Consider the following 23306-nt stretch of genomic DNA (forward strand, 5'->3'; position numbering starts at 1 on the left):
TCTCTTCTGAGTGGGTGGGAAGCACCTGAGTATTACACGAACTTGACATATCAGGTCTCTGTAGCATGCCACTCATTTACTACTGAAGCAGGACATGGCAGCCCTCTGCTATGTAAGTTCTATGGGGTCTTGTTCCAGTCCATCTATTTTTCTTGTTTGCTGATCAGTCTCTAAGACCCCCCATAGGTCCAGGTTTGTTTAATCTGTTGGTCTTTCTGTGGGGTGTCTATTCCTTTTAGGTCTCTCAATCCTTCCCCCAACTCTTCCCCAAGAGTCCCTGACCTCCATCTAATGATGGGTGGCAATATCTTTATCTGTTTCAAGAAGATGCTGGTTAGAGTCTCTCTGAGAATAGTTATTCCAGTCTCCTGTCTGGAAGCATGATGGAATGCCATTAATAATGTCAGCAACTGGTTATGCTTATGGGTTTGGCCTGAAGTTAATTTTAGACAGGCCAAATTTTGTGAAAATTTTGTGGATGAGTTGATTTGCTTATCTCTCTACCAGTTTTTCTGCCTGGCTCAAAAGGTGGCCTCTTCAGGTTTCATGACTTCACTGATAGGTGACTTGTCTAAGGTTGCACACATTGTCTCTGGGAGCATTCTGCATGCCAGATATCATGGTCTTTACAACTTTTATTCCTCTTATACTTAGGTTAGGTCTTTGCATGGTATCTTAAACTTCTCGGATTTTTTTTTTGGTATGGAATTTTTTAGATGTACCATTTTTATTGACTAATATATCAAGTTTTCCTATTGTATCTTCTGTGCCTGAGAATCTGTCTTCCACATCTTGTGTTCTGTTGGTGATGCTTCAGTCTGTTGTTCCTGTGCTCTAGTTCTTCAATCGCCAGATATTCTCAATTCTTGTTTTCCTTACTGCATGTGTTTTTATTTCTAGGTCCTGAGCAGTTTTATTTATTTCCTTACTCATTTAATGGTATTTTCTTGTATTTCTTTAAGAGATTTACTTTATCCCCTTTGAAGCCTCTACATGTTTGACTATATTTTTCTTTATTTCTTTAAGGGATTAATTCATTCCTTTTAGAAATCTATATCATTTCTGTAAGATTGAATTGAAGGTCATTTTCATGTTCTTTCATTGCATTAAGATTTGCAAGGATTGTTCTGCCATGATAGGTAAACATCAGACTGAGCATGGGGATACCAATGGAGGTATTAATGAAAGGACTGAAGGAGCTGAAGGGGCATGCACCCCCACAGGAAGAACAACAATATCAACCAATCAGACCCCCTCAGAGCTGTGAGGGACTAAACCACCAACTTAACAGTAATCTTGGAGGTACCCATGACTCCAGCTGCATATGTCACAGAGGATGGAATTTTCTAGCATCAATAGGAGGAGACACCCTTGGTCCTGTGAAGGATCATTTCCCCAGTGTTGGGGAATGCCAACGTGTTATGTTGGAATTGGTTGTGTGGTAGGATGAGCATCTTCATAGAAGCAGGGTAAAGGGGAAGGGAGGGGGGATGGGAAATGGGATAACATTTGAAATGCAAACACATTAAATATCCAATAAAAATGCGAAAACTAGAAAAAGTTAACTATAATGAGGCTGTTTATATAACACTGTGCTTCATGTTCTTTCCACACAAGTACGAGTATCTGTTTTTAGTTCTCATTCCCTACAAAAAGAGATAGACTTGACTTCCAACCAAATATCCAGGCCAGGTGATTGATTTTATTTCAAAATTATTGTGTAGATTGATAGAACATGTACACACTCACACACAGTCACACTCAGAGAAATACAGTTACTCACAATCACACACTGAGAATAAGAGAGTGAGAAAGAAAAAAGAGAGAGACTGGGAGAAAGAAAGACAGACATAAACAGAATGACAAAGTGAGAGAGACAAATAAACACAGACATATCTAAAAAAGAGAGATAAAATACTATAATAAATGAATGAAAACAAACACATACAATACAGGAAAACAAAAATTTTGATAACCATTTTTATATTTCAAGGGTTACTACACACTATAATTGCAGAGAGTATCTCTGTAGAAAGGCAACCTACACACAGAGTAGTCCAACCCTCTCTTCCCTCAGGTCTTTCTGAATAGGCCATTACCTCTGTAACTAGGAATTTTGTGTGCTCGCTTCACCCCATGCTGGTCCTGAAAGCTCCTTAGGAGTTTTAGGTTTGAGCTAATCGTGACATTCACTTACTGGGCGTCTTACACAGTAATAAATGGCTGTGTCCTCAGAACTCAGACTGCTCATTTGCAGGTACAGTGTCTTCTTGGCATTGTCTCTGTGGATGGTGAATCGGCCCTTCCTGGTATCTTCAGAGTTGGTGCTACTGCCATTATTGCTAATTAATGCCACCCACTCCATCTCCTTCTCAGGAGCCTGGCAGACGCAGGCCATCCAGTAATCACTGAAAGTGGATCTAGAGGTTGCACAGGAGAGTTTCAGGTACTTTCCAGGCTGTGCTAAACCTCCCTCAGATTCTACCAACTGTACCTCATACTGGGCACCTGCAAACAGAGAATGCTGATTAAAAAGTGTCACTAAAAAGCAAAACCAAATAAGGAAACAAAACAGTTTTTATATTTCTCCTGTGCAAATATCAGATAGAATTTCTTCTCTATAGATTACCTTATAAATTAAAGACAATGGAAACCAAGCTGAGGACAAAGTCCATGATCAGTTGTCTGTTTTGATTGTTGATCACTGAATGTGAGGACCTGGGAATCCAGGGCTGGGCTCCTCTGTGACAGTGAAAGGGTCAGGTCAGCACTGGTTTTCATGGGTACATAGAAGCATTATTTGCATGTCTCCCTGCTATAGCATGCTCTGGGGTTAGACTTGGGCAGAATCCAATCTGAATAATATATGTAAGTAAACCAAGACATTGATTTAACTTACAGAGTTTGACAAAGTATGGAGGCTTCATAGTCATATTTTTTGTTTAAATTTCACCACACTCCATTTAGTCTTCATTTGTGCATGTGCATAAACATGCTTTGTTTTCATACTGTCACGTGTCTTAGTATACGTGTGTAATTAAATAGCTCCATACATAATTGTGTTTCTAGATATGAGGTTGGTTTTTCCACTCTCTGAACTGTCACACTGTATGACATGTCCATAATGTGTCTCTTAGACAGGAATACACCTACAATGTTGTGGTAGCAGAATCCATTGTCTTCTGTGAATTTTTAGAAGTTGACCTACTAATGGCAGCATGTTGTCCTTATATCTTATGAAGGATTGCACCTGAGATAGTACCTGTCTACCACTCAGAGTTGCTATGGTGACATTTATCTTTGAGGCAAATTTGGTTGTTGGGCATCCTGATATTATCTGTTTATTCCTTTTAGTCCTCCACCATTTTATTTTTGCATCTGTGCACCTGATTCTTGTGACCATGTTTATGTTGTGTTAGGCTAGTTTTCATTCCCCCCTCAAAAACTATATACTTAGTATAAGCAGAGAGTTTGATTAAATTTTAGGATAACTTTTCCTACCTGGTTGATCTGAGATTATTTATATACTGTACTGTAATCTTATAACACTTAGATTTTCCTTTTCAAACTCTGTTCAAGGGAGTCACCAATTAAGTTCCCTTTACAAAGGTAAGGAATTCATGGCAAAGCTACATGTTATTTACAGTTATCTTCTATTTGAGAAGTAGATATTTATTCCTAAGAGTTTTCTCAGTCATTACATTTTGTCTAGTATACATGTAGACACTCGTTCCAAAGGTCAATTTTATGGCTACTAATATTTTATTGTTTATATTTTTCATTAAATTATTTATTTATTTACTTCAATCTTGATGAAACCTTTTCTTCATTCTTCTCCCCCGAGTTTCTCCCTTTTATCTCAACTCCTCCAGTCTTTTCCTTTCTTTCTCTTCAGAGAACAATAGTCTTTCCATCAATATCAACTTCCCTTGGCCTATCAACTGGTAGTACTACTAGGCTAATCTTCTCCTACCGAGGGTAGGAAAGAGATACACTTTATGGAACAGGAATCCAAGGCAGGCAATAGAGTCAGAGACAGCCCCAGCACCTGTGGTTTGGGAACCCCCATGAAGACCAAGCTGAATATCTCTTTTATTACGTGCCTAGGACTATCTTATGCATGCACACTTGTTGTTGTTTGTGTCTCTGTGAGTTTCTATGGAATGATGTTAATTGATCCTGTAATTTTTCCTGTGCTTTTTTTGACCTTTCTGGTTCCTTAAATCCATCCCGACACCCCTTTCAAAGGATTGTCCAATCTCTTCCTAATGTTCATCTGTGGGTCTTTTCATTGGTTTATATTGGCTGCTGGGTAAAACATCTGATATTTCACTTATGCCAGACTCCGTTCTGTAAGTATAGGCAAATATCATTAATAGTGTTAGTGGTGCTCTCTCTTTCTGATGGCATTGCTAACAATTTGTTCAGTCATTGGTTGGTCATTCCCTTGGATTCTTGTTCAATTTTATCTCTAAACATCCTGTATGTAGGACAAGTTGTGGGTCTAAGTTTTTGTGGCTAGGTTGATGTCTCCATTCTTCAACTGTAAATTATGTCTTTTTATAGGAGAGAGATATGTGAGTCCTTATATCACGTATTGAACAGAGTCTTAGGTAGGGTTACCATTATAGATTTCTAGGAATTTTTATTGCCCTGGTTCCTAGCTAATCTCAGAACCTCCTACCGCACTTAAGTTTTTTTTGTTGTTGTTGTTGTTGTTGTTTTGTTTTTGTTTTTACTATGGGGCTATGATCACTAGGTTCACTAGATAAACTGGTTAAAAATTACTGGTAAAGTAATGTTCAGTGACAGAACATGTCTAAAACTTATGGTACTGATTGACAGAAGAAGCCATTTCTGTCAACATGCATACACATGCACACACCCTACAGACACACATCTGAGGATAGAGAACCACTGTATAAAACACAAAAATGTCATATGGAAAGCAGAAGTATGAATACACACGTGGAATCATCAAAGATTACTGTGCATTTTATTTTTACAGAGAATTCCTGAGTGTGATATTTAGATCCAGTCCAGATTCAAAGGACAAAGATGGAGCAGAGATTGAAGCAATGTCTAATCCATAGCTCGCCTGAACTGAGACCCATTCCATGAACAAGAATCAATCCCTTACACTAATAATGATAGGGTTATGCATGCTGATAGGAGCCTAGGATAACCCGCCACTGATAGGCTCCACACTACAGTTGACCAAAACAGATTCAGACACTCAAACTCTTCAAAGGTTCAGGGTCTCTCTTTGTACCTTTTCTCCAGATGGGGCAACTGGAAGTTTCTAGTCATGCAGAAAGAATAACAGTAGAGGGTGCTGACTAAAGGGGTAGGGGGATGAGTCATGGAGTACTGGGACTTTGGGAGGTGGGGTTTTGGTTATATCTGAGGGGAGATTCTCTGGGAGTTAAATGTGCAAGATCTGGCTAGTACTGAAGAAAAGGTACCAAGAAAAGACGTACAAGATTCTATCTAGAAGGGTAGATGATAACTTGAGGATTCTCTACTGGTGAGAAGTATTGAGAAATTGGAAGAGTGTTGCCTGAGCCTCCATAATTTATAGGACCATCAATGTTCCCTGGTAGTTGGAGGGTGGCAATATTTATAATTATCTTTCTTCTACCTGTAAAAAATTAGTTCAATTAGAATACAAACTTTCTCGTGAGTTTTAAGACAGTGGATATACAATGATGCTACATAATAGAGATTCCTCACACTTGAAGTAACAAGCAGTCTGAAAGAGAGATCCTGGAGGAAATCAATCCGTGAGTGTTGAACCATTGAGACTGGGCAATGCTGCTTCCATTAGAAAACTTAGTGAACCTCTGTCCTAAAGGAAACAGTCAGTGTCCCATGAGCAATGGATGAACTGATCCAGAAGGCATGGGCACTGTCAGTACACATTACCTCAAAAGACTGAAATAATCAGATAAGTGAGAGTTATAGTGGCTTTGGTAAGCAAGGAATGTTTTATTATCTTACACTACAGTGTTTTTATGGCTACTTACTCACCTGAAAGCTCATCAAGATGTACATATTACTATATGGAGAACATTATATGCCCAATGTAATGGCTATTTTATGTTGTCAATTTGACTAAAACCTAAAATGGAGAGCCCATCTATTAGGAGCTTCTGCTTAATTTCAAGTGGGGACATATATTTTTCATCTGGATATTTGAGGTAAGAAGACACATTTAATCACACTTTTATTCTAGATCTAATCTGTGCCATGCTTTATGCTGGAAACTTGTATAAGGACTTGGAACAAGGAAGTATTTCCTTTGCATTGTCCCGCCCTTCTTGCTGTTTTACACAATCCAGATTTTTTTTCTTTCAATAGCCAGTAGTTTGCCACATCCATAATGGGCTAAGCCTTTCCATCTTAATCACTATTGAAGAAAGTACTCCACAGGCTTGTCTACAGTAAGATCTCATGAAGGAATTTTTTCATTTGAGGCTTCCTCCCTCGGATGGTTCCAGTTTGACAAAAGTTGACAAAGATCTTGCCCGGACATCCAAGTTACATACATTTTTTTTTACAAAGTGTATTTATGTTAGTCTATTTTCACAATTTCCCTGGACATGTCCAGGTTGTCAATACATGGTAGAAGGACCTGATTAATGTGAGAGCTAAAAACATAATTCAACAAGGGTATCCTCATAAGAGTTCAGAATGCAGGCCTCCACAGAGAGACTCACTGAGAGACATAGGGTTGATGGGATGAGGAAATGGAATAGAAAAGTATAGTTTAGATGAAATGTTACTTTCCTTGAATACTGCCACATTGTCTTGTAAATGTAATTCCTTGCATGTGTTCCAAATTATTTTCAAACAGTGTAAACCATACTCCCATTTCATGGAATAGGGACCTCTTTCTCTCCATCTTTAGAACACTTGTTTTATTCTTCCTCTTAGTATTTGGCTTTCATATCGTTGGTCACAGGCAATATAGACATTTAGATTTGATTTCTACCTTTTTGCCATTTAGAGATGTTGGCTTTATGCAACATATTCTGCCTACATATATATGTATCGAACCAAGACTTTATTGAGGGTGCCAAGGAGTGCTTGCTGAGAGGAACCACATACAGATGTCTCCTGACACACTCTATATATAGTGTCTGTGTTTCATGACTGTATAATGGGATGGATCTCCAGGTTGGGCAGTCTCTGGATAGCATTTCCTTTAGTTTCTGCTCCAAGCTTTGCCTCTGTATTTCCTCCTGGGAGTATACTGTGTACCCCCTTCTAAGAATGACTGAAGTATCTGCACTTTGGTCTTCCTTCTTCTCTGGCTTCATATTGTGCATAAATTGTATCTTGGGCACTGTGAGATTTGGGGCTAATATCCACGTATCAGTGAGTATATACCATGTGTGTTCTTTTGTGATTGGGTTGCCTCACTCAAGATGATATTTTCTATTTCTATCCATTTGCCTAAGAATTTTATGAAGTGTTTTTTTTAATAGCGGAGTAGTATTCCATTGTGTATATGTACCATATTCTCTGTATCCATTCCTCTGTTAATGGACATCTAGGTACTTTCCAGCTTCTGGCTATTATAAATAAGGCCATTATGAACATAGTGAGCATGTGTCTTTGAATATGTTGAGGCAGCCTTTGGATATATGTCCAGGAGTGGTATAGATGGGTCCTTAGGTAGTACTCTTTCCAACTTTTTGAGGAACTGCAAGACTGATTTTCAGAGTGGTTATACCAGCTTGCATTCCCACAAACAATGGAGGCGTATTCTTCTTTCTTCACAGTCTTGCAGAATCTCTTGTCTTCTGAGTTTTTGATCTTAGCCATTATGACTGGAGTGAAGTTGAAAGTCAGGGTTGTTTGATTTTCATTTCCCTGATGACTGAGGATATTGAACATTTCTCAAGTGCTTCTCAACCATTCGATTTTCCTCAGTTGATAATTTGTTATGTAGCTGTGTACCCCATATTTTAAGAGGGTTACCTGATTCTCTGAAGTCTAATTTCATATCACATCATATCAAATGTGACAGAAAAAACCGATATAAAGTAAAGTGGTTATAGCTTGGACAGTGGAGTATGAGAAGACTAGTCTGGTGGTTGGGAAGGATTATTTCAATAAGAATGTATATATATGTTGGCCACAGTTACTTGCAGCATATAATGTTCCTTATATGTGCATTGTAGATCCAATGACTTAGCAAACAGAATGATAACTGTGTCATCATTGAATTGTGGAGATGTGTTTGAAAACTTCATGTTAGGGAAGATGAATACAATTAATTTCAACATTATTTATGTAAACAGTAAAAAGGTTATTCAAAGAGTAGTCATGTGGGAAACAATTCTATTATCAAATCTCCCTAGTTATCCTCACCCCCACAATATTCTACTGAGTGTTCTGTATAAATATCAGCTCAACAACTTGTTCTCATTAATACAGTTTTATTATAAAACCATTTAAAAATTCATCTAGTGTGTGAACAAACAAGATCTTTAATGGAATATGACACTGAAGAGAAGCCTCTAGAGACTTTCCATGGTAGAAGAAGAGTCCACATATCTAACATTAAAAGAAAAATGCCCATACAATATCGACTAATGCTTCCTAGAGTCTGAAGTGGTCCTGGATATCATTGTTTGTCTTTATTGCCCTCTGCTGGTCCTGAGCATCCCTGTAGGGAAGTTTTTGTTCAGGTTCACAATCAACTTCCCTCACTGTGTTTCTGGCACAGTAATACATGGCTGTGTCATCAGTTTGCAGACTGTTGATTTTTAAGAAAACTTGGCTCTTGGAGGTGTCCCTGCTGATGCTCAGTCTGGATTTAATTGCTGAATTATAATCTGTGCTTCCATCAGCCCACATTATTCCCAACCACTCCAGACCCTTTCCTGGAGGCTGACGGACCCAGTGTACACGGTAGTTGGTTAATGAGAACCCGGAGACAGTGCAGGTGAGGGACAGGGTCTGTGTTGGTTGCACTAGGTCAGGTCCTGTCTCCTTCAGTTGTACCTGGGTCAAGACAGCTGTGGACAAACAATATCACCATTAGTCACACATCTAGCAGTCATGTCTGAGTCCCTTTTCTGAAACCCTGAAACACTTACAGCTTGGAAAGGTCACCAGGCAGAGGAGCAGCACCAGCACAGCCATGCTCTAATGAATACTCTAATAGGAAGAGGGTGAGGCTTCCCAGCTAGGCTTGGGCTTTTATCCTGAGCCTGAGGTCTGCTTTGCATTGAGGGAGGTTCCTGAGAGGATAAAAGGAAGCACTGGATAAGGTTTCCAGTTTTCCCTCCTGTTGAGAGAAATTTACCTTGTGCATTGTAGAGCACCAGTAGAGGAAAATAAGGAACCTTTTTCTGTTAATGTCTGGAGGTCGAATTTTAGATAAACAGGAAGTTATATGATTCATATTGTGCAGGTCTAGGATGAAAAACATGGGGATGTTTAGAGTAAATGAACCCACATTCATGAAGCGCAGGCAGAATGGGGTTCCAGGTTTTATGTGTGTTGTTTAAACTAGATTTTTAATTCATTATTCAAACATTTTTTGGGGGGTTGGTGTCTAATCCACATGTCCTTCTGTCTTTTAGGATGTTCTGAAATGTGACTTTGCTCTGGACTTTTATTAAATCAGATTTGTGAAGTCTTAGCTGGCCTTTATTTTTCCTATTCTTCATTTTAGTACCCCCCTGTTCCATCCTCCAACTCTTGTACATCTCATACCTCCTTTCTACCCTCCTTCTCACTGTCTCCATAAGGATATCCCCATACCACCCACACCACCATACCTCTAAACTGCCTGTGGCATCCAGTCTCTTGAGGATTATGTGCACATTCTCTGAGTTAACCCAGACCTGCTATCCTCTGCTGTATATGTTTTGTGGGTCTGATATCAGCTGGTGTATGATCCCTGCTTGGTGACAAATGTCTGAGAGATCTCTCAGGTCCAGGTTAGCTGAGACTTATGGTTCTCTTACTGGGGGCTCTCATCCTCAGCTTCTTCCATATTTTCCCTAAATCAACCCAGAGGTCAACTACTTCTGTTCCTTGTTTGGCACAAATATCTGCAACTGACTCTTTAAACTGTTTGTTTAGTCTTTCAGACAGCCGTCATTCTAGGTCCCTTTGTGTGAGTATTCCATAGCCTCAGTAATAGTGTCAGATCTTGGGGTCTCCTGTTGAGCTGCATCCCATTTTGGCCCTGTCACTGAACCTTCTCTTCATGCTTTTCTCCATTTCCATCCCTGCAGCTCTTTCTGGCAGGAACAATTATGGACCAGAGTTTTGACAGTGGGATAGAAAACCCATCCCTCTTATAATGTCTTTCTGCTGGATGTATGATGTACAATTTCCATCTGCCCACTGTAGGGCATTTTATATATGTTCCCCTTCTTTGAGTTCTGAGAGTCTGTTACTGTCCAGGTCTCTGCAATATTCTAGAGCATTTTCCCATCATTCTACCTTCAAAGGCTGCCTATTTCCACTCTTTTTGCTAGTCCCAGGGGTTCAGAAATTGTCCCCCATCTAATACCAGACCATGTACCTCACTCCCCCAGCCATACTGTGCCATTTTCCCCCAAGGTTCCTCCTTACCTCCTCCACTGTGTTTGCTTTCATCTACCTCCCAAGTGGGACTGAGGAGTCCTCCCTTGCACCCTTCATCTTGTTGAACTTTTTGAGTTCTGTGGATTGTAACTTGGGTAGTCTGTACATTTTTGGCTAATATCCACTTATTAGTGCATCCATACAGTGCATGTCCTTCTGGGTCTGAGTTAACTCACACATTATTCCATCCATGTGCCTACAAAATTCAGGATGTCCTTGTTCTTAATAACTGAGTAGTATTCCATTGCATAAATGAACCACATTTTCTGTATCCATTCTTCTGTCCTGGGACATCTGGGCTGTTTACAGCTTCTGTTCATCAAAAATAAGGCCACTGTGAACATAATGGAACATGTGCCCCTTTGGCATGGTGGGGCAACTTTTGGGTATATTTCTAAGAGTGCTATTGATGTGTCTTAATTTAGATCTATTTCTAATTTTTTGAGGAAACTTCAAATTGATTTCCACAGAGTTTTATCAGTTTAAAATTCCACCAGCAATGGAGGAGTGTTTTTCCCCACATCCTTGCCAACATGTGTTGTCACCTGAAGTTTTGATGGTACCATTTTCTTTGTTGTAAGGTAGGAACTCAGGGTTGTTTTCATTTGCATTTATGTGATTTCTAAGGACATTAAACATTTCTTTAAGCATTTCACAGCCATTCCAGATTTCTCTGTTGTGAATTCTTGTTTTAGTTGTGTACCTCAGTATTGGTTAGGTTGTTCGATTTTTAGGCAGACAGCTTGTTGAGGTCTTTATATATTTTGAATATTATCCCTGTGTTGGATGTGGGGTTACTGATGAATTTCTCCTAATCTGCAGGTTGTCAATTTGTCTTATTGCCTATGTCCTTTGCCTTACAGAAGCTTTCCAGTGTCATTAGATCTCATTTATTAATTCTTGATCTTAGAGTATGAGCATGAGTTTAGTTTAGGAAATTTCCCCTTGGGCCAATACTTTTTCTTTCTCCCTTTCTCTCATTTTTCCTTTTCTTTTCTTTTTTTTTCTTGAGGAGAAAGAAATTCATTTTTTAATTCAGTTTTTCAATTTTTATTTGAAAAATACAGTACACAGCAGTGAATTATTTCCTCCACCACTGTTCTTTCACAAAGAAAACTGTGGAAATGTAACAGAGACATTTGGCTAGATCCTGAGAAAAAGAGAGGTCCAGTTATTTGGCAGCAGGTGATCTCAGAGTGTGGCCACTTCAAGAGCCTCCTTCCTCATCAGATACATGTTTCTTATTTTGGCTGGGTGTGCACAGAGCATGAAGGAACAACAAAAATTATTCTATCTTTAGTTCATCAATCACAGATCTGAAAGCAAGCAAAACAAATTCTTGCACTCCTCACTTAGGTGATGTATATACATTTAAAGACTCTCATGACATGACACTATGTTGATGCTTCCCCTGTGTGCAAATAGAATGTTCTGAAAAGTAACCCAGAGTGAAGTGATGTAACAACTTGAAAAATAGCAGTGAATTAAACATTTGTGATGAACCCACATTCTAGCAATCCTATGGCCAGTGAATAAGATTGAAAGGGACATATTCCAGGCAGTGTTTTGGGGGCAGTGGTGATATTTTATATATTTTAGACAGCTCAGCCCTATTGCTATAGGATTTGTAGAAATTCAGGGGTTTAGTGACATTTGACCCCTCTCTTCATTTGCTTAAGTGCTGGAATATTTTACCCTGTGTTCTGTGGTTCCCATGGCCACTTCCTCTGCATTGTTGTGCACACATATATACACTTACTTTACAAATGTACAGAAATTATAAGAACTTCGGCGTTTGGCTCTGAGAAGACTTCAATAACCAAAGAATGTTACAAACTGTTAATCAAGTTGTGTTGGAAATTGAGATGAAATCAGAAAACTTGTCAGTCTCGAGCATCATTGGTTGGTCTGGACCACAGTTTGTAGTTATCCAGTCATTCACTACTGTAGTTGTAGCTGTGAGTTCCTTGTGGACATGATGTTAAAGCCTCATCTCCCTTTCAGAAACCGTCATCACACAGGTGAATGGAATTGATGGTGGCAGAGCAGGACAGAGAATGTAGAATCATTCTGTTGAGGCACCTGTGGTGGTACCTGACAGCATCTTCTAGTCTATGTTAATTTGGTAAACCAGGAAATAGAGACTATTTCTTTTATTTCTACAGAACTCACAGGAAACCAATGTGTTGCATTCCCAGCTATGCCATTATCACAGGCATTAGAACTCAATGACAATCTGACAATTATACACAGTTTCCCAGGTTACCTCATGTTTTGAACAATAATCATTCCCTGGTGTCTAATACTTTCCTACTCTCTTGGGGATCTAATGTTTCAGGGTGGTATGACCACAGAACCTACTTTTCTTTTATGGTGACACCAAGCATATGACCAGAATGCCATTGACAAGTATGTTATATTTAGATTCTAAATGCCACACCTGACTTCTAATGAGGAAAACCAACTCAGAATGAACCAATCGTCATTTACATCATGTTTCTTGGGCAAAAGCATAAAAGAAAATCCTTAGAAACCTGAGGGAAGGAGAGTAGATTAATGTGTTAAACACAAAAATTATCTGTTCTATTAAATTCTTGGTGAACTATACAAACTAAACCATAACAAGTACAGAGAAAGAACTAAGAAATGTTACTCTTTGGGTGGAATAGGACCTGTGTAGAACTTTCCAAAGCTCAGTAAGTATTACTATTTAGATTGACCTCATTTCTCAATTCTGGAGCCTCACACATTTTTATTACTGACACCACAAGCTGGGTCTGTGTTGGGTCCGTGTCATATGATATTTGTGATATTTATGGAGAGACACAAAGTCATCTTCTTCATGGTCACAGGCCCTGTTTGTTTCCCATGTTGACTCTATCTTGAAGACCACATAGTGTACTGTGAAGGGAATGTTACGGACTCTCTGCCTGTCTATATTTCCACACTCTCATGTGTTCCTTATTTTTTGGGGATCTGACCCTGGGTCCTCAAACAGATTCTTGTCTTCCTTACGTGATGTTCTGCCTTTTGTTCAAGCCACAGTTTATCCTACATTGAAAGTCATCTTCAATGGGAGTATAGGTATAATTTTGTGCTTTAAGTTCTTACCACACCAGCAGGAAGATTTGTGTTTAGTATCCATAACTACAAAATAGTTCAGTTTGGTAGGTAGCCAATCAGAAAGCCTACTTCTCAGATGTGAAGACAGTGTGATATTGGGACTCTGTAACCAAGCAGTCTAGCAATATACTGTGATCCATGTCTAGTGATGAAATACAGGCTTAGTGATGGACTTTATTTCAATGTTATTGTGTAGATGGATAGAAAAAGACATCTCAACCATCTCAACACACACACACACACACACACACACACACTCAGAGAGAGAGAGAGAGAGAGAGAGAGAGAGAGAGAGAGAGAGAGAGAGAGAGAGAGCATCAGAAATCCATGAACAGAGCCTTGAAGAGACAGAGAGGCAAACAGAGACAAAGAAACTCCATAACATATAAATAAATGAATACAATGAATACAAAGCACATATTAAACAGGAAAACTGAAAATCAAATAAACTTTTGTCTACTTCAAGGGTTATTACAAGATCACTTGGAGAGAGAATCCATGTAGAGAGGCAACCTAGACACTAAGGAGTCCCAGGCTTACTTTGTTCCAGGTCTTTCTACATAAACTAACACTCAGTAACTGGATGCTTTCTGTGCTCCTTGTGCCCCCTGCTGGTCACTAATACCCTGCAAGAGGTTTGTGTTTAAGCTCACAGTAACATTCACTCACTGTGTCTCTTGCACAGTAATAAGTGGCCGTGTCCTCAGATCTCAGACTGTCCATTTGCAGGTATAGGGTGCTTTTTGCATTATCTCTGGAGATAGTGAATCGGCCCTTCACGGAGTCTGGATAGTAAGTGTTACTACCACCATAACTAATGTATGCGACCCACTCCAGCCCCTTCTTTGGAGCCTGGCGGACCCACGCCATGTCATAATCACTGAAAGTGAATCCTGAGGCTGCACATGAGAGTTTCAGGGACCTTCCAGGCTGCACTAAGCCTCCCCCCGACTCCACCAGCTGCACCTCACACTGGACACCTGCAAACAGAGAATACTGGTTAGAAAACCATCACTAACACAACAAAACAAAATAATTTTCTTATTCTCATGTGCACACAACAGAGATAATCACACTTTTATCAATTACCTTTTATGAAAAGGACAAGGAAAACCAAGCTGAGCCTGATGTCCATGGTGAGGAGTCTGTGCAGTGCTGCAGTACTGATTACTGAGTGGGAGAACCTCAGAGTCCAGGACTGGGCTCCTCCGTCAGAGCTGCAGGGTCAGGACAGGCTGGTTTTCATGGGCATAGAGAAGAATTATTTGCATATCTTACTGCTAAAACATGCTATGGAATTACACCTGAGCTGAAAACAGTGCTCATAGCAGATATATGACACAAAGATATGGATGTCAGTTACAGAGTTTGACTAAGTGTCGTGGTTTCATATTCACATTTTTTTTTGGTAAAGATTCACCATATTACATTTAGTTTTCTTTTGTCCTTGTGCACAGAAGTTTTGTTTTCATAGTCAGGATTCTTTAGTATAAATATACAATTAAATAGTACCATACATACTTGTGTTTCTACATATGTGCTCAGTCTTTTCCAATACCTGAGCAGGACATGACTTCTACCAATTGTGTTTTTTGGAAACAGATACTCCTGTAACGTTATGGTAGCAGAACTAGTTTTTGTGAGAAGAACACTGGGTTTTTTCTGAAAGTTACTTCTTCATGATAGAATACTGTCCTTAGACTTTATATATATTTCTAAATTAGACATTGTGGAGACTGTCTAAGACTCAAAATTGGCCATGGAGACAGATGTATATTTGCAGCAGACTCACTCATTTTTCATTCTGAAGTTATTAATTTATTCCTTTAAAGTCCCCCTTCCAACATTTTCTCTCTGCATGTGTATAGTAGTCAACATGTGACTGTTTTATGTTGTATGATATTAGTTTTTATTTTCTCTAGTTAGCATACTCCATATACCTGTGGCTTTTAATTATCTTTTAGGGTGCCTTTTTCATATTTAATCAGTTCTCTTGTTTCAGTCCTCCCAATTCGGTTCCGCTTACCATACTTCAATTTTGCTTTTACATCACCAATATTCCCTTGTCCTTGGTCATCCATGTCCTATGCATAAGCTGTGGCCCCTTCTTACGTTTCTAGTTCCTAATGCTACAAAATAGAGTTCACAACTGCAGGCACCCAAAGAATGTTTTGCATATGAAACAGGCTGTTTTTTTTTTGTTGTTGTTGTTGTTCTCAAGGCTTTGTTTTATTGTTTGAGGTAATATTTTCCAGTCACATTTAAATTCCTCCAAGGCTAAGAGGACATGGATTAGGAGGACGTAGAGAAAATGAAACATGTGAAACTTTGGGTTGAGAACTGTGAAATAATGTCTTGTGAACAGGACCTGCCTATCCAATCCATGCACTGATGATGGCTGTTTTCTGTGTAAGCCCCACCTGAAACCAAGCCAATCATAACCTAATATAGACTTTGTAAGTATTTTCCAGGTCTTCTGTCTTAGTGAGGCACTGCTTTATATAGATTTCATGGAGAAGAGCACAATGTGGTCATTGGTCGATTTTCTATGCTGCAATGCTTGCCTTTACACACATGCACATATGGGCAGCATTTTTGGGATAAAAATGCCATGATGTTGAGAGTGGTTGAGTTGAGATATGTGGTTGGCAAAGATATGGGGATGTTGAAGGGGAAAATAGGATAGAGACATAAACATATTAAACTTATACACGTGGAGTATACAATTCTTCAAAACTTAGAAAAAAGGTGCCTACTAGATGGCTGAATTGTCTAAAGACAATAAATCCCCAAAGAAAATGTTAAGTATATGCTGCAAAATATAAGGGTTGATAAGTAAGGCAACCCTAAGTAAAGGCAATGGTAAAGAAAGTTTTCTTTTTTCTTTTTTATATTTTACTACACCATATTCCAAGGAGCAGTTTGAAACCATGATAATAGAACCAACATTGCAGTTGCACATATACAAACAAAGAGAGAGAGAGAGAGAGAGAGAGAGAGAGAGAACGCCTGGAAAAAGAGGTACAGAGACCTGAGGTTGTATATGGTTTTTGTGAACATGCCAAGGGAACAATAATTAACCAGTGTAAGAGGTGTAGGTAATAGTTGGGTTCAATTCTTGTTTTGGAGAACAGGATAGGAACCAGGAGGAGGTGCGAATTTACCTCTTGGATTTTCTCAGTCCAAGGGGCAAGTGAAGGGTCCCTGAATGGTGAAAACATAACTACAGATACTCTAAACAGAGAAGGGTTGTGAAATAAGGTACAGAATATTGGGGTGTGGTATGTGCAGCTTTGGCATGTGTGGCTGTGGTACATGGGGCTGTGTGAGAACCTTAGAGAAAAAGTGCTGGGAGCTAAAGACCAAGGTCTTTTATTTTGTTGTTTCCTGGATTAGTGGGATAAGTAGAGGACCTTTGACAATGTCTGTATGTGATCTGGATTCCTAAATGAACGGGGACCAGGGACAGAAATAGAAGACACTGAGCAGACATTGAATGAAGATTTCGGGAACCACTATTGGTACAGCTACTGAAGAGGATCCATGGCATTCACTGGGTTTTAAAGGGCTATAGGACAATTGTAGGATTTCTGTTGGGGAAGATAAAAACTACCATAACTGTTTTTCTCAAGTGCATGTGTTAAAATCTTTTAATTATTAAAGGTTGTAGGATACAGAGCGTTACATACCATGTATTCCCAAACCTTGAAGACACAGGCCTTCTGAAATCAAAGATATGAGGCAATAAATCTTGAGTTTAGAAAACAAAGAAACAAGAAAGTTTTTCTTCCATTAGAAAAATACATTCAACCTCTATCCTAGGTCAGGGGAAAATGTCAGGAGAACTCATCCTGACATATAATAAATAAATAAAGATTGTCAGTATATTTTCTGCATACAGAATCACTTGATCACTTATGGAAATATTGACAAGAACTTCAACCCAATGGGATTTTCTTATTTTTTTATTTTTTATTTTTTTACGGGGCTGAGGACAGAATCCAGGGCTTTGCACTTGGTAGGCAAGTGCTCTACCACTGAGCTAAATCCTCAAACCCTTGACAGGAACTTCAGGAAAGCAATGAATGTTTTTCTCTCTTGCAGTATAGTGGTTTCTTCATGTTTGCCCACATGTAAACTCATAAAATAAAACCAATAAAATACATGTTAGTAAATAGACATCCTTGAATTCACAGAGTACCTCATTAAATAATCTTTAACAATCTGACTGAGGTAACTTCTGTCCCTCAAGGACTAGTTCTATGACAATATCACACAGAAAGAGGACCATAGATATAGGTGAGATACAAGCACCATTCAGTTAGAGTGTCTTCCTATGACTTCACACCTCATGCCTCTTGACAGAGATTCTAGCAGTGAGAGACAGTGCGACTGTGAGATCAAGAAATGGTCTTTGAAATGCAAAAATATATTTCAAATGAAAATATTACTACCTGTCATCAGTGTACAACCATACAGGAGATTTCTAGGTCACATGATTGCATGTTTTAAATCCCACCTGAATTGGAGAGTCTTCTTCTTGCTCCAAGTCCTTGTCAGCATGTGCTATCATTTTGGGATTTGGTCTTAGTAATTTGCCTGTGTATAAATGGAATCTTAGCTAGAGCCCCTGAAATTTAATGATTTTTCTGCATATGAAAGAAAGAGGTAGTGTTTGCCATTTCAAGCTTTTGTCAAATTGTTTGATACAACATTTTCCATAGAGAGGAGATTTTTTGTTTAGGCTCGTACTGAAGTCCACTCAGTGTTTCTCTGGCAAAGGGATAGATGGCTGTGTCCTATGTTTAAACTTTGTTCAGTTTCAAGTAAAACTTGACTATTTGTTGTTTCCCTGATGATGCTGATTCAGGATTTGAGATCTGAATTATATAATGTGATTTCATTACTTCACATTGCTAGCATCCACTGCAGAACCTTTCCTAGAGGCTGGAGGGCCCAGTTTACATCTTTGATGGTTAATGAGAAGTCAGAGATAGGGCAGTTGAGAGACAGGCTCTGTGAGGGATGTAGCAGGTCGGGTCCTGACTACTTCAGTTGAATCTCTACAGGGCACCCAGGGTTGTATAACATCACCAGCAGTCATACATGTCATAGGAGTCAAGCATGTTTTCCTCTCCTGAAAGCCTGAAGCACAACTTGGAAAAGTCACCAGGTACAGGAGCTCCAAGAGAGTAAAACCTCTTTTCAAATGGAACCCCCAACTGATCTGAGGAAAAATAAAACTAAGGCAGCCTGATTATGTGCCTGTGTACTGGAGGCTCTCCACAGAGATTTCCAGCCATGCCAGATGGAAGGGTTCAAGCACAGGTGAAATTTCCTGAGCAAGGAAGGGGAACAGCCTATTTGGACTCCCTGCCCTATGCTGCTGCTGTCTCCACTGGTACCGTAGTTGCTGTTGTTCCAAGATGCTGCACTGGACACTGTAGTGCAGGGGAGCTCCTGGCGGCATTTTAGTAGAGAAATTCTCTTTCTTGGTGGTGATGTTACAACTCTTATGACAGAATCTCTCAAAAGACAAAGTAATTCTCACACAGTTTATTTTTTCTGGATAGGATCTTTGTGTACCTTTCCGGGGTGGACTGGGGTCTGACAGTGGGTACTTCCGATTGGCTTGGTCTGAGATGTTTGGAGTGTCTCATTTACCTGGGGAAGTGCTTGGAGGTATTGCCTCTAAGTGACTGACTGCTACAAATATCCCTATGGGGAGGGCGATATGGAAGGATGCAGGTAAGTGAAGGGGGCCTGGTTCTAGGAACAGGGAAAGCTCCTACCATCTGTAGCTGCTAACCTTAACTCAACCTTAGCAGATTTTCTCTCACTGCCCACAGCCATGCAGTAGATCATAGCTCAGACAGTGTAGAATGAGAAGACTAGTCAATCAGAAGAAAAGGATAATGTCAATAATAATATGTATGGATGTTGGCCACAGTTAATAGCCATGTATTATGTTCCTTATGTATGGAAAGAAGATAGTGTCAGTTAGTATTAAAAATGCTAATTGTATCATCACTAAATTGTGGACATGTACTTGAATACTTTATGTTAGAGAAGAAGAAGGCAATTGTTTTCAAATATCATTTATGTGAACAGTACAAATGTTACTAAAACTGAAGTCATAGGAGAAACAATACATTACCAAATCTCACTGGCTTTTCTCATCCACTGAGTCATTTTCAAAACTATCAACTTAATAATTTGTTCTTATTTTACACTGCTAGATTATAAAACCACTTAGTGATTCTTCTATTGTGTGAAGAAACAAGAAGTTTAATAGAATATGACACCAAAGATCATGTTCTAGAGAATTTCCATGGCTGGAAGAAGAGTCCATATCTTTAACCCTAAAAGCCTTGCTTAGACATCATAGGGCAGAGCTTCCTAGATTCTGAAGTGATCCTGGAAAGAACTTGTTGATCCTCTGCGCCCCCTGCTGGTCCTAAGAATCCCTGTAGGAAGTTTTTGTGCAAGGTCACACTGGACTTCCCTCACTGTGTCTCTGGTACAGTAGTAAGTGCCTGTATCATCAGTTTGCAGACTGTTCATTTTTAAGAAAACTTGGTTCTTGGAGGTGTCCCTGCTGATGCTCAGTCGGGATTTGAGAGCTGAATTATATGATGTTTCTCCGTTATACCTCATTCTTCCCATCCACTCCAGACCTTTTCCTGAAGGCTGGCGAACCCAGTGTACAGTGTAGTCGGTTAATGAGAATCCAGAGACAGTGCAGGTGAGGGACAGGGTCTCTGAGGGCTGCACCAGGCCAGGTCCTGACTCCTTCAGCTGTACCTGGGACAGGGTACCTGGGGACAAGCATCATCACCATTAGTCATTCATCCTATAGATTAAGTGCCCAAGTCCCTCTCCTGAAACTCTGAAACACTTACAGCTTGGAAATGTCATCAGGCAGAGCAACAGCACCAGGAAAGCCATGCTGTGTGAAGGAGGCTCTAGTGAGAAGGAGTTAGGACTCGTCAGGTAGGCCTGGGCTTTCAGTCTGAGCCTGAGGGCTGCTTTGCATCGAGGGAGGATCCTGAAAAGATAAAAGGAAGTGCAGGGCAGAATTTCTAGTTTCCTCTCCATGTGCTCGAGATTACTTTTGTGCTTAGAAAAAAATGGAGCTAAAAACTCAGGAATTTTTCCCTGTTAATATTTGGATTTCCAATTCTAAACATAAGACAGAAAGTATTAGTCACACTGTGCAGGCCTTGGAAGCAATGAAAGGGGCAGGGAGATAGGTAGGTTTATGGGTGAATCCATTTTTTCGAACAGTACAAGTAAAACCAGTCACCTTACCTTCAATGCAATCGTATATTATTGTAAATTGCAGTAGAGGATGTAGGATGGATTTGGGGTTCGTTTTTTCCCTCAGGAATTCTTTCCCTTGGATTCATTTCTTTCTTTTTATTTTAGATTTTTATATTTCATTATTGCCTTCAGAACAGCATTAATGACACCTGCTTCACCAGGTGGTTTGAGAATAAAGATACAAAACCACAGACTTTAAATAGTCTTGTATTGTGATTGCTTTTCAAGTTATCTTCACATAAGTTGACAATGATAAATATCAGTATAAGTACCTATTATTTGATTTTTTAGTATAAAAATATAGAAGTGATGATTATTTAATTGTGTGCAAAAACTGTATAATTATTACCTAACAAATAGTCATCAAATTGTTTTCCAACTATATATTTATACTTTTTTATATATGAGGTATCAACTGTTTTAAAAAAGAAAACACTTTCTGTGGACTCTCCTTAGTCTCATCACTTCCGAAGAAGAAGAAATAACTTTTAAGAAAGCAGTTCACAAATATTTAGTCCATTTTCTTTCAAAGGTTTATCTGAGAGTAGATCCAAGAGACTGATGTGTGTCCTATGTCAGTAGGCTGAGTGACTTAGCCTTCCTCTTAGGGACACTGTAGTTGGGACCTAGTCTTTGCACCTCTTAATTTATGTCAGTTTCTCTGTATCAATGTACATTCATATATCTCTGTTTGTCTCTTGTTTCAGATTGTAGCACATAAACATGTTCTAAACATGATTATCCATTGGTGAATGTACGGAACATTAACTGTTCATAACAATTCATAAAAATCAATAGCATAACACCAGTTTGTTATGTTAACTGAAGTGAAAGTTAAGCCAGAGATCACTGAGTGATGAGAAAAAGTGGAGCAGAGGGCAGGCATGAACATGAGGAACCTTTTGCCTTGGGGGGTTGGTCACCATAGAGATTATGAGACTGGAGATCTTCTCCTCATGTCTTGGTAATGGAAACACCAGGGAAGAGAAGTGCAGAGCTATCACAATTTGTTTGCTAGGACTCCAAGAATGTAGATCTATTCCTTGGCCTTGGTGTCCCCACATTTTGTTTTTCTTATTTTTTGTGCATGATATTTGTACTGTGAGCAGGTGTGGTCCAGACCATTCACATTAGGGAGAAAGCCATCCATTTAATTGTCATTAACAAACAGTATTAGTGCTGTGTTCCTCTTTTTCTGATATATGAGTATTAGGAGGATATTTTCCAGATATTAGTCTCAGTAGATCTCATCTTGGTTTTTCTGATAGTTTCATTGTGGTTACAAAAGTTGGGAAAAGAGTATCATAGAAATAAATCCACCTTTCTATACTATACTGGAGAATGTGATGTAAGTCCACGTATTCATGTGTTTTTGTCTTTGGTTACCTCAGAGATAATCTGTGTCCCTATTCTGTCCCACAATGCTGCTTTCCATAAATCTACCTACAATAAAGTTACTAGGAAAAAGTCATTAGCAAAAGCATGAGTTCATGATAAAGCCACACATTATTTGTAATCGTCTTAAATTTCAGATTTGCTGATGTCTTTCTTTAGTCACATGTTTATTTACATTGATAATCATTTATTTGGTTATGTTGCTAGGAGAATACAAGACTGTTTGTTTTTGTGGTGACTAGGATTTTATCAATGCCATACAAACTATAGTCATCATCCAAAAAGGAACCTCAATTGAAAAAACAAAACAAAACAAACAAAAACAAAACAACAACAAAACAAACAACAAACAACCTATCCCATCAGACTGGTCTGAGCAGAGTCTGTGGGTATTCATAAATGACAATAAGGGAAATCCCAGTCAGATGTGTTTGGTGCCACTGTGGTACTGTGTTCCTGAGTTTATCTTAGAAAGGATGTAGAACCACCATGGAACACAGTTGTTCATGAATTTCTTCATGGTGTCTCATTCAATTCTCACTTTCAAGTTCTTTACTTGACTTCATGTTCTAATTTTCCTCTCTGATATTTCATAAGAATGAAGATGGCAGAAACTCTTTCCTTCCCCCGTTGCTTCTGATCATAATGTTCTATGCCAATATCACATGGGAAGAGGAAGATAGGTATGTGTGAGCTACAAGCAACATTCAGTGAGAGTGTCTTCCTATGACTTCACCGTCATTTGCCTCCTGATAGAGATTCTGACAGAGACAATTGCAGCTATTGAGATCAAGAAATGTCCTGACATGTAAAATGCATTTCAAATGAAAATGTCACTACCTGCCATCAGT

At 39.1% G+C, this 23306-nt stretch overlaps 2 pseudogenes and 2 gene segments (V, D, J or C); all 4 read right to left on the reverse strand.

Moving 5' to 3' along the window:
• Nucleotides 1–2176: 2176 nt before the first annotated feature.
• LOC116906194 lies at nt 2177–2675 on the reverse strand (annotated as a pseudogene).
• Nucleotides 2676–8610: 5935 nt separating this feature from the next.
• LOC116906195 lies at nt 8611–9156 on the reverse strand. The segment is given in 2 exon segments: nt 8611–9029; nt 9111–9156. Coding segments are annotated over 2 exon segments (465 nt in total).
• Nucleotides 9157–14398: 5242 nt separating this feature from the next.
• LOC116906196 lies at nt 14399–14912 on the reverse strand (annotated as a pseudogene).
• Nucleotides 14913–20136: 5224 nt separating this feature from the next.
• Nucleotides 20137–20685, reverse strand: LOC116906197. The segment is given in 2 exon segments: nt 20137–20555; nt 20640–20685. Coding segments are annotated over 2 exon segments (465 nt in total).
• Nucleotides 20686–23306: the final 2621 nt, after the last annotated feature.

This window comes from Rattus rattus, chromosome 7 (genome assembly GCF_011064425.1).
Source record: "Rattus rattus isolate New Zealand chromosome 7, Rrattus_CSIRO_v1, whole genome shotgun sequence".
Classification (NCBI taxonomy): Eukaryota; Metazoa; Chordata; class Mammalia; order Rodentia; family Muridae; genus Rattus; species Rattus rattus.